General features: G+C 50.4%; 1 protein-coding gene across 1 annotated transcript in view; it reads left to right on the top strand.

Moving 5' to 3' along the window:
- The window catches only part of RAP1B (RAP1B, member of RAS oncogene family), an 86,073-nt gene that overhangs the window by 34,041 nt on the left and 39,002 nt on the right, over positions 1 to 13,030 (top strand). The window contains exon 2 of the mRNA XM_030548780.1: positions 3,902 to 3,988. Coding sequence (XP_030404640.1) covers positions 3,932 to 3,988 — 57 coding nt within the window. The 5' untranslated portion in view covers positions 3,902 to 3,931. The remainder of the gene's footprint in view (positions 1 to 3,901; positions 3,989 to 13,030) is intronic.

Here is a 13,030-nt window from a genome sequence, read left to right as displayed (position 1 = left end):
GGAGAATGAGAGTTTGATCCTCGAGTAGCCTGAGCATTGCTTCATGCCTCCTTTCATCATGCTGATGCCAAATCTCCTCTCGCACGTCCCTCTTGTCCTCGTGTTCATTTAGCACTTTCCTGCACTTTGACATTGTCTGCCTCCACGCATTCTGTTGTGCTCTCAATGTGGGAGGACTGCATGAACTCAGAACGTGTCATTGCGAGTGCTTTTTTTTTTTTGCCTTCTAATCTTTGCTAGCCTCTGGGGTGGAGATGATAGAGGGAGCTTTGAAACATTTGCAGCTGCAGGAGGGGAAAAAAGAGAGAGTAGTATTTAAAGACACATTTTAGAGAACAATGGGTATGCTCTTCTACGGTGAACCAAGCTGTTAACATTATGTAGCACATGTGCTTCCTTTACAAGGTCACATTTTGACTTGTATTGAAGGCCTGCCGGCATGGTGTGAGAGATCACATGCAGGGCTGGTGGACAACAGAATTTGGCTTGCAGGCAGCCTTGGTGAGCCACAGTCTTTTGGCTTCTTTAACCTTCATAACATGTGGGAATGGTTTCAAGCAGCAGTGCCCTCATGTCCCATACCATACCAGGCACATGTTGGGTTGGCCATTTAAAATGGGTTGGCCATTTTAAAAGGAGGGGCTGCAGTTTTTGTGTTAACGTGCAGCACAAACCCAATTTAAAGCACTTCACCCCACCCTATTCTCTGGGATGACTGCTTCACCCCTCCCCCCACCGCATAGCTAACATTGGGGATGATTTCTGTTCAGCCGCACGCGAACAGCCAAGCAGGAACAGCCACCTCTGAATGTCCCCTTAAGAAAATTCTCGTTTCAACCAGGTGACCATGAATTATGTCACTCTCCTGAGGATAACACCGAGAGATAAAGAACGAATGTTGCTTGAATGCCAGCAAACACCTGGACCATACGCTGCTATGCTTTATTATGCAATGATTCCAGACTATGTGCTACTGGCCTGCTGTGGTAATGGAGGATGGAATAAGGCTCCCCTCCCCAGAAACCTTTTTGCAAAGGCTTTGCGAGTACATCCAGGAGAGCTTCACTGAGATGTCCCTGGAGGATTTCCGTTCCGTCCCCATACACGTTAACTGACTTTTCCAGTAGCTGTACTGGCTGCAAATGCATCCCAAGTCTTCAGGGCAAATTTAATCATTAAACACGCTTGCTTTTAAACCATGTACAATATTTACAAAGATACACTCACCAGAGGTGCCTTTGCTGACGTCAAGGTCCATGAGCCCGCCTTGGGTGGGTTGGGAAGGTACTGGCTCTACAGTGATAAACAGTTCCTGGTTATCAGGGAAAACGTTTTCTCAGCTTCCTTGCTATGCGCTAATTTCAGTGTCATCCTCCTTCCTCGTTCCCTAAATCTGCATCCCTGTTGCATGAGAGTCCATTGACTGAGTCAGAGCACAGGGGTGGGGTAGTTGTAGGGGCACCCCCTAGAATGGCGTGCAGCTCATCATAGAAGTGGCATGTCTAAGTGGCTGTTTGCGTCTGGTTTTTTGGTAGGCTTGCCTCAGCTCCTTATGTTTCACGTGGCACAGCTGCAGGTCCCTGTTATGGCCTCTGTCCTTCATGCCCTTTGAAATTTTTTTCAAATAGTCTGGCATTTTGTCCTTTGGAGCGGAGTTCTGATAGCACGGATTCGTCTCCCCATACAGCAGTCAGATCCAATACCTCCCATTTGGTCCATGCTGGAGCTCTTTTGTGGTTCTGGGACTCCATGGTCACCTGTACTGATCAGCTCTCCACGCTGGGCAAACAAGAAATTAAATTCAAAAGTTTGCGGGGCTTTTCCTGTCTACCTGACCAGTGCATCAGAGTTCAGACTGTCCAGAGCAGTCACAGTGGAGCACTCTGGGATAGCTCCCAGGGGCCAATACCATCTAATTGTGTCCACACTACCCCAGATTCAACCTAGCAAGGTCAATTTCAGCACTAATCCCCTCATCGGGTAGCAGTACCGAAATCAATTTTAAGAGCCCTTTAAGTCAACAGAAATGGCTGCATCGTGTGGACGGGTGCAGGGTAAAATTGATCTAACACTATGTTAAATTCGACCTAAACTTGTAGTGTAGACCAAGGCTTGGAGAGCAGTGACTCTGAAAAGCATTAATGGAGTAACAACTGAACATGAGCTCCCAGTGCGATGATTAGGGCCCTGCCAAATTCATGGCAATACAAAATGCGTCAGAGACCATGAAATTTGGTCTTTTGTATGCTTTTCTCTTATAAAGATTTTGTGGGGGTGACCAGTGTTACTCAAACTGTGGATCCTGACCAAAAAGCAGTTGCAAAGTTATTTTCGGGGGTGGTCATGGTATCACCACCCTTATTTCTGCGCTGCCTTCAAAGTTGGGCAACCAGAGCGTGGTGGCTTTTGGCCAGGCACCCAACTCTGAATGCAGCACACCACCAGCAGCAGCACAGAAGTAAGGGTAGCAGTATCGCAACCCCTCCGTACAATAACCTTGCAATGCTACACTCCCCAACTCATTTTTGGGTCAGGACCTCCTACAGTTACACCACCATGAAATTTCAGATTTAGATAGCTTAAATGAAATTTACAATTTAAAAAAAAAATCCTGTGACCATGAAACTGAACAGAGTAGACAATGAATTTGGTAGGGCCCTAGCAATGCAGTAGCAGAACAGGCTAACGTGGTCTGTGGATGTATAAATAGAGAAGTATTTAACAGGAATAAGAGAGGTTACTTTTATCTCTGCATATGGTAATGGTGAGAGAGATCCTAAATATAGAATCCAGTTCTGGTTTCAACATTTTTATAAGGGTGTAGAGGAGAGCTACATTTTTTAAGGGCTGAAAAAAGTCTTACCATGAGAGACTGAAGATGCTCAGTCTGTTTAGCTCCTCCCAAAAACAAAAATCAGGAGGTGACTTGATTATGGTGTGCTGGTACCCTCACAGAGAGAGAATACCAGGTACTAGAGGGCTGCTTTATCTATCAGAAAGGTATAACAAGACCAATATCTAAAGTTAAAGGCAGACAAATTCAAATTAGAAGGTACCAATTTTTGATTAACCATTGGAACAAACTGCCAAGGGAAGTTATTTGGTTCACAGGAGTAACTGGATGAAATTCTGTGGCTTGTGTTGTACAGGATCAGACTAAATGATCTAATGGTCCCTTTTGAGTTAGTCTGTGAATAGTATCCCATATGTAAATATGCCTCAGTTAATGGAAAGCCTGTGTGTAGGTAAAGAAAATTGCTGGCTGCTTCCAAATACTTGGGAGAGAATCTAACTGTTCAGTAAATCAGTGGATACAATGGTGGAGACCACCGTGGGCAAGCTTAAAAACATTCTAACCCTAGGCAGTGCGGTAAAAACTACAAGCTATTTTGCAGAGTGGAAAAACTAGTTATTTATATATAATCAGTTGTACTCAGAAGGCTGAAATATTTTGTAATGGATCTTACTGCATGCAACGCGTGCAGAGATACATAGTGTAATCCTTTTGGTATTGAACTAGAAACAGTTTTTTAAAAGGTATAAATTTAACTATTCTGGCAGTGAGGAAAGTATTCTGGAGGCATCCTTTTTTAAGTTGGTGGATAAGTAGAATTACTGCTATGACTGCCAGTTAGGATCTGTAGTTTCCATGTTGTATAGTAAATCAGAAGCAGCTTGCTTAGATTATGCCTGCCTTAGTTCATGTAGTGGTAGATATCCTGCAGTTATCAGCTATATAAAACTAATGTTAAAATTAGTTTTCTCAAATAGTGAACATCCTATAGGTACATAGCTATAGGCACAGTTACAATACATTAACACTGTAATATACTTAAGTTCTTGTAATGCGGTTGTCCTTTTGTAGAAGTTTGTGATCTAATTTTTTTATTGTGTATTTTAGGTATCAAGGGGGTGATTTAACACTTTCACCATGCGTGAATACAAGCTAGTTGTTCTTGGCTCAGGAGGTGTTGGAAAGTCTGCTCTGGTAAGTAGTATTCCTTTAACTACTCTAACTAATAGATCTCTTTTTGAAACAGTTTAGACATTTCTTTTTCTACTGGCTTGCCTTATTTTTAATTAGTAGGTAGGTGTACTTTCATGCACACTTCCATATGTGCATGGAAACTAATGACTTGAGTGTGAATGGCTAGATATAGACACTTACCTCCCCATATGTATATATATGCAAACTTGAACTTTGTGCCTGCACATCCAATATCGGGTGTCTGTGTGCATGAATGTACACTTGCCAAACTGCTGGAAATCAGACCCTTAGTACTAAAAGGATGCTTAACGTAACCTTATGAACACATTCTTGCTGATCACGTCAACTTGAAGGTTAAGATTGAATATGTCTGAGATCTAAGTTTGACTTTATCCATTTCTGGTTTTGCTAATACCTTGCAGTCATAGTGCTTTTCAACCATAGCTCTCAATGTTTTGCAAAGAAAGGAAAGTGCATCCCTACTGCACTGGTGAGAAACTGAGGCTATCAAGGTTCAATAACTTTTCAAAGGTAACTCCATATGTTGGGTCAGTTAGAGGAGTGGAGATGGAACAGATCCCAGTCAGGTCAGCTCCCAGTTCATTGGATGACTGTGCCAGCTACTGAGACAATGGTGGTGGGGTGTTTTGTTTTGTTTTCCCCGCACTCTAATATTTTCTTGGTTACATTCACCAGTACAGTGAGGATATATATGCTGCTCTGGAAAATTTACTGAGGAATTCATGCCTGATTGTGCACTGGTACCAAAGCCATTCTTCCCAATGCTGCAACCAAGTCTTGGAGAGGTCTATTTTTGAGCCTCTCCCAACCTCTCTCCTCACTACCACTGTAATTGAGCCTGCAGGATTGGGCTCCTGCTCTCTTGGCTCTCTCTGCTGCTGCCACCATTGAGCCTCATGAACCCAGGCGGAGGAAAGAGGATGCTTCTGTTCATTACTTACTCTCCCCAAATGTCCAGATAGTGGAGGGAGGAAGGAAGGGAATTCTCCAGTGGTAGAGAAATGGAATATATTTCCCCAAAGGTGGGATGGGGCGAAGGGGAAAGAATTTCTGCAGACGGAAGGGAAAGTGTTGAAGTAGTGATGGCATTCCCAAAGTGTTTGGGGGTAGGGAGGAGCAGGAGGGTTGCACAGAGGGTGAGTTAATGGACAGAAGAATGAACTTTTCAAATGTTTGTTTAAATGTGGTACTTAACTTGTCTAAGAAGACACATTCTGAAGTTGGGCAAGACCACAAAAATTGCCTTTTGCCAGTCCACTCTATTCCTGGACTCTTAAATGAAAAAGTAACCTGGCCCTTGCCACAGAATGCATAACACCACTGATTTAGACAATATTTTTGTTGCTGCAATTTTATTTGAATTACTAGTTGGAGAAACAAAATACTTAATCTGGATGGTCAACAGTTCTAAGGGCAACAAATACAAAATGAAGTACAACAAAGTTGAAACAGCGTAACTTGGGTTACAGTATGTATGCATACTGGTTTTGTAAAATTTAATCACTTAACTTTGCCCACATTTGCTCAGTTGTTAATCTGATAAAAGTAGTAAGTCTCTCCACTTCCTAACTTATTCTGGCCAACCATATTTCTATACTTAGTGTGAATGTTGCAGCCATACAGTTTTAGTTGAGGCCATTTGCAGGGACTTAATTTGTTATGCATCTAGCGTAGATATTGTCCTGGTTTGCTCTCAGTTTGGGCTAAATTAGTGTTAAATGATGTTATACAAGTGGGACAATGTAGAATATGTAAATCTGGGGCAGTTTTGTAAAATAAGATTTGTTTTTACCATTAGTCCAGAATATCTCTTGGATTTATACCTCTCAATAAACGAAGTGATTGACTTTTTGTTGGTGAATCTATATATGCACTTAATTTGCCTGAAATTTTCTAATACTTTTAACTTTGAAACCATTTTTAAACCAACTTTGTGAAGACATTTTCATCTTCACGCTCCCATCAAATTAGATGCTCCGAAAAACTGTAGACTTCCTTCTCCCGCTGTGTACAGGAGGATAGGGTGCTTAACACTAACCACCACGCCTTATGGCAAATTCCAGACTTTCAGGGTTCATACCCTGCCTGTCCTGTGACTGACTAATCCCTATCAAGGATGGACATAGCCAGTGCCTCTTGCTTCTGGGAGAGCCACTTCCCAGAGAGGCCTCTGTGTGGAAGTGTTCTTTCTCCAGTACCTGCAAATCCAGGGATGTGCACCTCAAGCTATATCTGCTAGAGTAAGCTATGTGGGTCACTTGAGACCTAGAGATGGCAGTCACTCCCAGAGTGACACCAGATAAGCCAACATCAGCCAGTGCTCCCTCAAGTGAGGCACACGTTATACATTGGAATTGGGCAGTAGAAAAAGGGTGAAAAGGATGCCATCAGAGCTGGCACTTGTGACTAGCCAATCCCCTCAAAGTCACCAGCTGCCCAGGCAGCAAAGCCAGCACCTGTTACTATAAAAGTGTCACCAAATCAAAGCCAGATGTTCAAATATTGCTCCAGGCACTAAGGAAAATTACCAAAAAAGGACACACAACATTACTCAAAGGATAGAGCCTCTAGGTCCTCAATGAGAACTGGAATGGCATAGTGGAAGAGAGACCCTTTGGAGACCTCTTTCCTGGTATTGTAACTGAGCCCAGTAAGGGCCTGAGATTTGTCCTTGAGGGATCCTTATCACTTCTGGAGACGTTCCATTTCCACTAGGCCTGGGTGGCCATCATAGCTGACAAATGGGCATTGAACATCTCCCAAGGCTACCTTATACATTTCCACTCCTTAACCCTGTACCTATCCCCTTCCCTTTTCAGGGCCTCTTCTCACAAGAGCCTGTTACAATTAGAAGTGGTGTCATTGCTTTGTGTGGGAGCTCTGAGAGGTACCTAATGAAGTACAGGGGAAGAGGCTTCTACTCAAATATTTCCTTGTCTCAGCAAAGAAGGGGGTTCTCTGTCCTATCCTAGATCTGAGAGACTCACAAATACGTACACCATCTCAGATTCAGAATGGAAACGCATGTCTCTGTCGTTCTGTCTCTTCCAGCTCAAAATTGGTTCAAGGACAGATCTCAGCAGGAGATGGCACCAAACCTAGACTGGGTTTGTTTCAACTGAGTTTTTTTTGTAAACTAAGAAAAATAAGTCTTTAGCCTGTTACGGATAAGACACTGAATGCTGATCGATTCCAGGTCAGTGAGTGCACCTTGCCAAAGATGATCTTGTGAATGCATTACCTATTACTCTGCAATCACAGCTGGGTTTACTTTTATCTAGATGTGTTTTTGGGGCTGCTAAGCCATATGTCAGCATGCTCATACATAATGTTGCTTGCTAGACTTCACCTATGGCAGTGGTCACCAACTAGTTGATCCTAGAGTATCTCCCAGTTGATTGTGATCTCCGGCGGTGCAGTGTGGTGGCCACTAAGGCAGACTCGCTGCCTATCCTGGCCCCACGCCACTCCTGAAATGGCCACCGTAGCCTGGGTGGGGGAAGGGATCTCCCTCTGTGCTTTGCTCCTGCCTGCAAGCACCATCCCCGCAGCTCCCATTGGCCAAGAGAGCTATGGAGGTGATCCTTACAGAGAGGAGACAAAAACACACACGGCTGCAGGGACGCATTGGCCCCCCTTCTGGGAGTGGTGTGGGGTTAGGGTAGGCAGGGAGCCTGCCTTAGCCTTACTGTGCCCGCCACTGACCAGGAGCCGCTGGAGGTAAGTGCTGTCCAGTGGGAGGCCACACCCTGAGCCCCCTCCTGGACCCTGCACCACGCCCCACCCTGATCTTCCTCCCAGAGCCACCACCCCATACCTTCTCCTGTATCCCAACACTCTGCCCCAGCCCTGACCCCCTCCTGAACCCAAACTCCCTCCTAGACCTTGCACCCCTCATTCCCTCCAGCACCCCAACCCCAGTCTCAGCCCAGAGCCCCTTTCCACACTGCAAACCCTTTGGCCCCTGCCCAAAGCCCGCACCCCCCCTCGAACCTCAACCCTCTGCCTAGCCTGGTGAAAGTGTGTGAGGTTTGGGGAGAGCGAGCACTGGAACGGTGAATGGAGTGAGCAGGGCCTTGAGGAAGGGGTGGGGTAAATCCTGGGTTGCCCTTAGATTCAAAAAGTGATCTTGGATGTAAAAAGTTTGGAGACCATTGGCCATTCCAGCTCTAACTCAGATTGTCTATTTCCTAGCAAAACACTAAATTACATCAGAAAGTCATGATCCCACTTCATGTCATCACAGAACTGACATGGTTGAAGGAACCAAAAATATGACAGGGAGCCCACCTGGACAATCTGCATATGCAAGGGAACTGGTCCCCAGAAGACCTGGGACTCCACATCCGTGTCTTGGAGTGCTAAGCCATCAGGCTAATCTGCATAGCTTTCCTGCCTATTTTTTTCAAAAATCCACCATGCACATTCTGGCTAGCAACATGCGAGGAAGCATACATTCCTTCCCTTATGTCTGGAAGCTATCTAGCTCTGAGCATTATGCCTCCAAAACAGAATAACTGGATGGCTTTTCACCTCCTGGGAGTCAGCAACAACCTGGCAGACTTCCTGAACAGACAACCCTGTTACTACTCAAGTGGTCACTGTAGAGATCAGTCATAGCGCCAGTATTCCTGTGTTGTCAGATCCTGGTGGTATACTTGTTCAGCAGTAGGTGTCAGAATTTTGTTTGGCGGAGGTGTGAGGTTGCGGTCATTACTTGACACCTTCCTTCTGTAATGGTCACAAGATCTTCTTCTTCGAGTGATTGCTCACATCCATTCCAGTTAGGTGTGCGCGCCGCGCGTGCACGTTCGTCGGAAACTTTTTACCCTAGCAACTCCAGTGGGCCGGCAGGTCGCCCCCTGGAGTGGCGCCGCCATGGCGCCCAATATATATCCCTGCCGGCCCGCCCGCTCCTCAGTTCCTTCTTACCGCCGTGTCGGTCGTTGGAACTGTGGAGCGCGGCATAGCTGTCCTCCACGTCCCTAGCTCTCCTAGTTTCTATCGCTTGTTTATCGCTTATCTCTAGTTCTATATAGTTGTTAAATTAGTATTGTTAAGTAGATAGTTTAGTAAATAGCTGTTAAGTAGTTCCTGGCCGGGGGGCTTAGCCCTTCCCGGCACCGGGCGTCAGGCTCATGCCTGTTTCGCCAGGCTTCAAGCAGTGTGCGGCCTGCAAGAAGCCCATGCCTACCAGCGATCCCCACGAAGCGTGCCTGAAGTGCCTCGGGGAATCGCACAGATCTGACAAGTGCCGCATCTGTAAGGCTTTTAAGCCGAGGACAAAAAAGGAGAGGGATCAGAGGCTCCGGACTCTCCTAATGGAGGCGGCACTTGACCCGTCGGCTTCGCAGACCGTGGTTTCGGCACCGGCACCGGATCGCTCCGGCACCGAGAAGACTCCCCGGCACCGACCTTCTCCGGCACCGGAATCAGAGCCTAGGCCGTCGAAGTCTAATACTCCGGCCAGGCAGACCCGGCTTGAGCGCCCGGCCTCAACATCGGCCGCGGCACCGCCGGCACCGTCAGCACCGTTGACTCCGGGCCCGGCGGGTCCGTTGAGTCCGGTGCCGCCGAGCTCCCCCATGAGATCTGGGGTTGAGATAGTGGTCCCATCCACTCCGGAGACCTTCGCCTCGGCTCGGGACCTTATTGCCCTGACTGAGCCCACTCGGCTGCCACCCCCGGTACCTCCGGTGCGGGTCGTATCCAGGGGCAAGCCCATGATGTCGGCACAGCCCAGAGACAGTCGTTCCCGATCCAGGTCCCGACGTCTTGGGCGCTCCAGATCCCGACGCCGCTCGCAGTCCCGGCACCGCTCCCCTCAGCGGTACCAGTCGCACTCGCGGCAACGGTCGGCATCGAGACGGTCGCGGTCAGGCTCCAGTCGGCGTCACCGGCACCGCGACTCCAGGAGCAGGTCCCGACGCTACTCACCGCACCGGTCGACCTCCCGGCACCGAGCTGGTGGCAGGTCCCGGTCCCGGTCTCGCTCGACCTCCCGGCACCGAGCTGGTGGCAGGTCCCGGTCCCGGTCTCGCTCGACCTCCCGGCACCGAGCTGGTGGCAGGTCCCGGTCCCGCTCGACCTCCCGGCACCGAGCTGGTGGCAGGTCCTGGTCCCGGTCGATCTCCCGGCACCGAGCTGGTAGTAGGTCCCGGCACCGAAGCGGCACCCGGCACCGAAGCGGCGCCCGGCACCGAAGCGGCGCCCGGCACCGTGACAGATCCCGGTCCCGGTCCCGATCCCGGCACCGATATGACTCCCGGCACCGGTCCCCGGCACCGAGACGATCCTCCGTGCCGGCCCGCGCAGACCCGTACCATCCAGGGTCGGCCCCGCCGTGGCCCTCGAGGCAGCCGTCCGTATCCTCCCAGACGGACAGCGGCTATGCGCTGGGCACCGACCGGCAGGCGGCGCTGTTTGCTGATCCGCCGCTGCAGGACCAAGGCCCACAACAGTGGGGATTCTGGACACCCTGGGCGTACCATCAGGCCCAGGGCCCCCAGCAGCTCCCTGCTAGGCCGGCGACTGCGGAGCGTAGGGCCCCTGAAGCCTCTTTGTCTCGCCCCCCCTCCCTCCCCGGAAGGGGACGAAGGGTCCAAACAGCAGGACTCCGCTGTGGCTCCGGAGACAGAGGCGAGGGCTGAGGAAGACCCTCAGTTGGACACTATTGTGCCTGGGGTCTCATCATCCTCCTCCCCGGATGAGGCGGTGGCGGGTACCTCCTCCAACAGTCCCCCCCCGCTGGATCTCAGGGCGCACCAGGACCTCCTCAGGCGATTGGCTCAAAACCTGAGTCTGCAAGCAGAGGAGGTCTCGGAGATAGAGGACCCAATTGTTACCATCCTCTCTTCCGATGCTCCCACCAGGGTCGCCCTGCCGTTCATACGGACCATCCAGGCCAATGCCAATACTATCTGGCAGTCCCCGGCCTCCATCCCTCCGACAGCGAAAGGAGTCGAGAGGAAGTACATGGCCCCTTCTAAGGGGTACGAATATTTACATGTTCACCCGACTCCCGGTTCACTGGTAGTGCAATCGGTGAACGATAGGGAGCGTCACGGCCAGGAGGCTCCGGCCCCCAAATCCAGAGAAGCCAGGCGAATGGACCTCCTTGGCCGTAAGGTGTATTCGGCTGGGGCGCTGCAGCTCAGGGTCTCTAACCAGCAGGCCCTGCTGAGCAGATACGCCTTTAACTCCTGGGTGGCAGTGGACAAATTTAAGGAGCTGCTGCCACAGGATGCTCGCCAGGAGTTTACGGCCATCCTGGACGAAGGCAAGAAGGTCGCGCGCACGGCCTTACAAGCCTCCTTGGACGCTGCGGACTCGGCTGCCCGTACCCTCGCGTCAGGAGTTACGATGCGTCGCATCTCCTGGCTGCAGGTTTCCGGCCTTCCGCCAGAGCTCCAGCACACGATACAGGACCTTCCTTTCGAAGGCCAGGGCCTGTTTTCTGATAAGACAGACCCCAGACTTAAGAGTTTAAAGGACAACCGGGTCATTGCGCGGTCCCTCGGGATGCACACCCCCGTGACACAGCGTAGACCCTTTAGGCCGCAACAACAGCAACACCGTCGGCCGTTTTCCCAGTTCCGCCAGCGGCAGGACCTTTACAGGCGCCGCGGCAGGAACGGGAGGCGCAGGCAGTCGGGGAACCAAGGGGGGCAGAACCAAGGCTCCTCAAAACCCCCGCCTGGTCCTAAGCCTTCATTTTGAAGGTGCGCTCGAGGGCGCAGTAACAGTTTCCCCTATGGATCCTTCCCCCCCGTTTTCCAACCGCCTTTCGTTTTTCCTCCCGGCGTGGTCCCAAATAACATCGGACCGCTGGGTCTTAAGCGTGGTGCAGACGGGGTACCGCCTGCAGTTTGTTTCGTTTCCTCCTTCCCGCCCTCCTTCCTCGTCCCTCTTCAGGGACCCCTCTCACGAGCAATTCCTTCGGCAAGAGGTGCGGACGCTCCTCAGCAAAGGAGCTATAGAGGCGGTTCCCGAAAACGAGAAAGGCAAGGGGTTTTATTCCCGCTATTTTCTGATCCCCAAGGCCAAGGGGGGCCTCAGGCCTATCCTCGACCTGCGAGAGCTCAACAAATACCTCGTGAAGTTGAAGTTCCGCATGGTATCCCTGGGGACCATCATTCCATCCCTGGATCCGGGAGACTGGTACGCCGCCCTCGACATGCAGGACGCGTATTTCCACGTTGCCATTTGGCCACGCCACAGACGCTTCCTCCGCTTCGTTGTGGGGGCTCGTCATTATCAATTTGCGGTCCTCCCGTTTGGCCTGTCCACGGCCCCGAGGGTGTTTACAAAATGCATGGCAGTTGTCGTGGCGCATCTTCGGCGCAACCGTGTCCACGTGTTCCCTTATCTGGACGATTGGTTGATTCGGGGCACGTCGGAACAGCAGGTGTACAGCCATGTCCGCGTGATCACCGGCATGTTTGCGAGTCTGGGCCTCTTGATAAACACAGACAAGTCCACCCTGAGGCCCACTCAGAAGGTGGAATTTATCGGGGCCGTCCTGGACGCCACTGTGGGCAGGGCCTCGCTGCCTCGGCAGCGGTTCCAGACCATGGCGGCGATCGTTCAACGCTTGCGGTCAGCCCCGTTGACGTCAGTGAGGACATGTCTAACCCTGTTAGGCCACATGGCGGCGTGCACTTTTGTGACCGACTACGCTCGGCTCCGCATGAGGCCTCTCCAGCTGTGGCTTATCAGTCATTACAGGCCAAGGCAACCGCTAGACATGTTAATCACAGTCCCCCAGAAGGTCTTAGATTCCCTCGGCTGGTGGTTGGACCAGTCCGTATTGTGTGCGGGTCTTCCCTTTCACCCGTCTCAGCCCTCGGTATCCCTGACAACGGATGCCTCAGATCTAGGCTGGGGGGCCCTCCTGGGGACCCTGCGGACGCAGGGCCTATGGTCCCAGGAGGAGGTGGGGCTACACATCAACATGAGGGAGTTGAGAGCGGTCCGCCTTGCTTGCCAAACGTTTTGTCATCAGCTTCAGGGTCGTTGCGT

Source organism: Gopherus evgoodei, chromosome 1 (assembly GCF_007399415.2).
Source record: "Gopherus evgoodei ecotype Sinaloan lineage chromosome 1, rGopEvg1_v1.p, whole genome shotgun sequence".
Lineage (NCBI taxonomy): Eukaryota > Metazoa > Chordata > Testudines > Testudinidae > Gopherus > Gopherus evgoodei.
The sequence above is the reverse complement of the archived record's forward strand: the minus strand, read 5'-3'. Positions and strand labels throughout refer to the sequence as shown.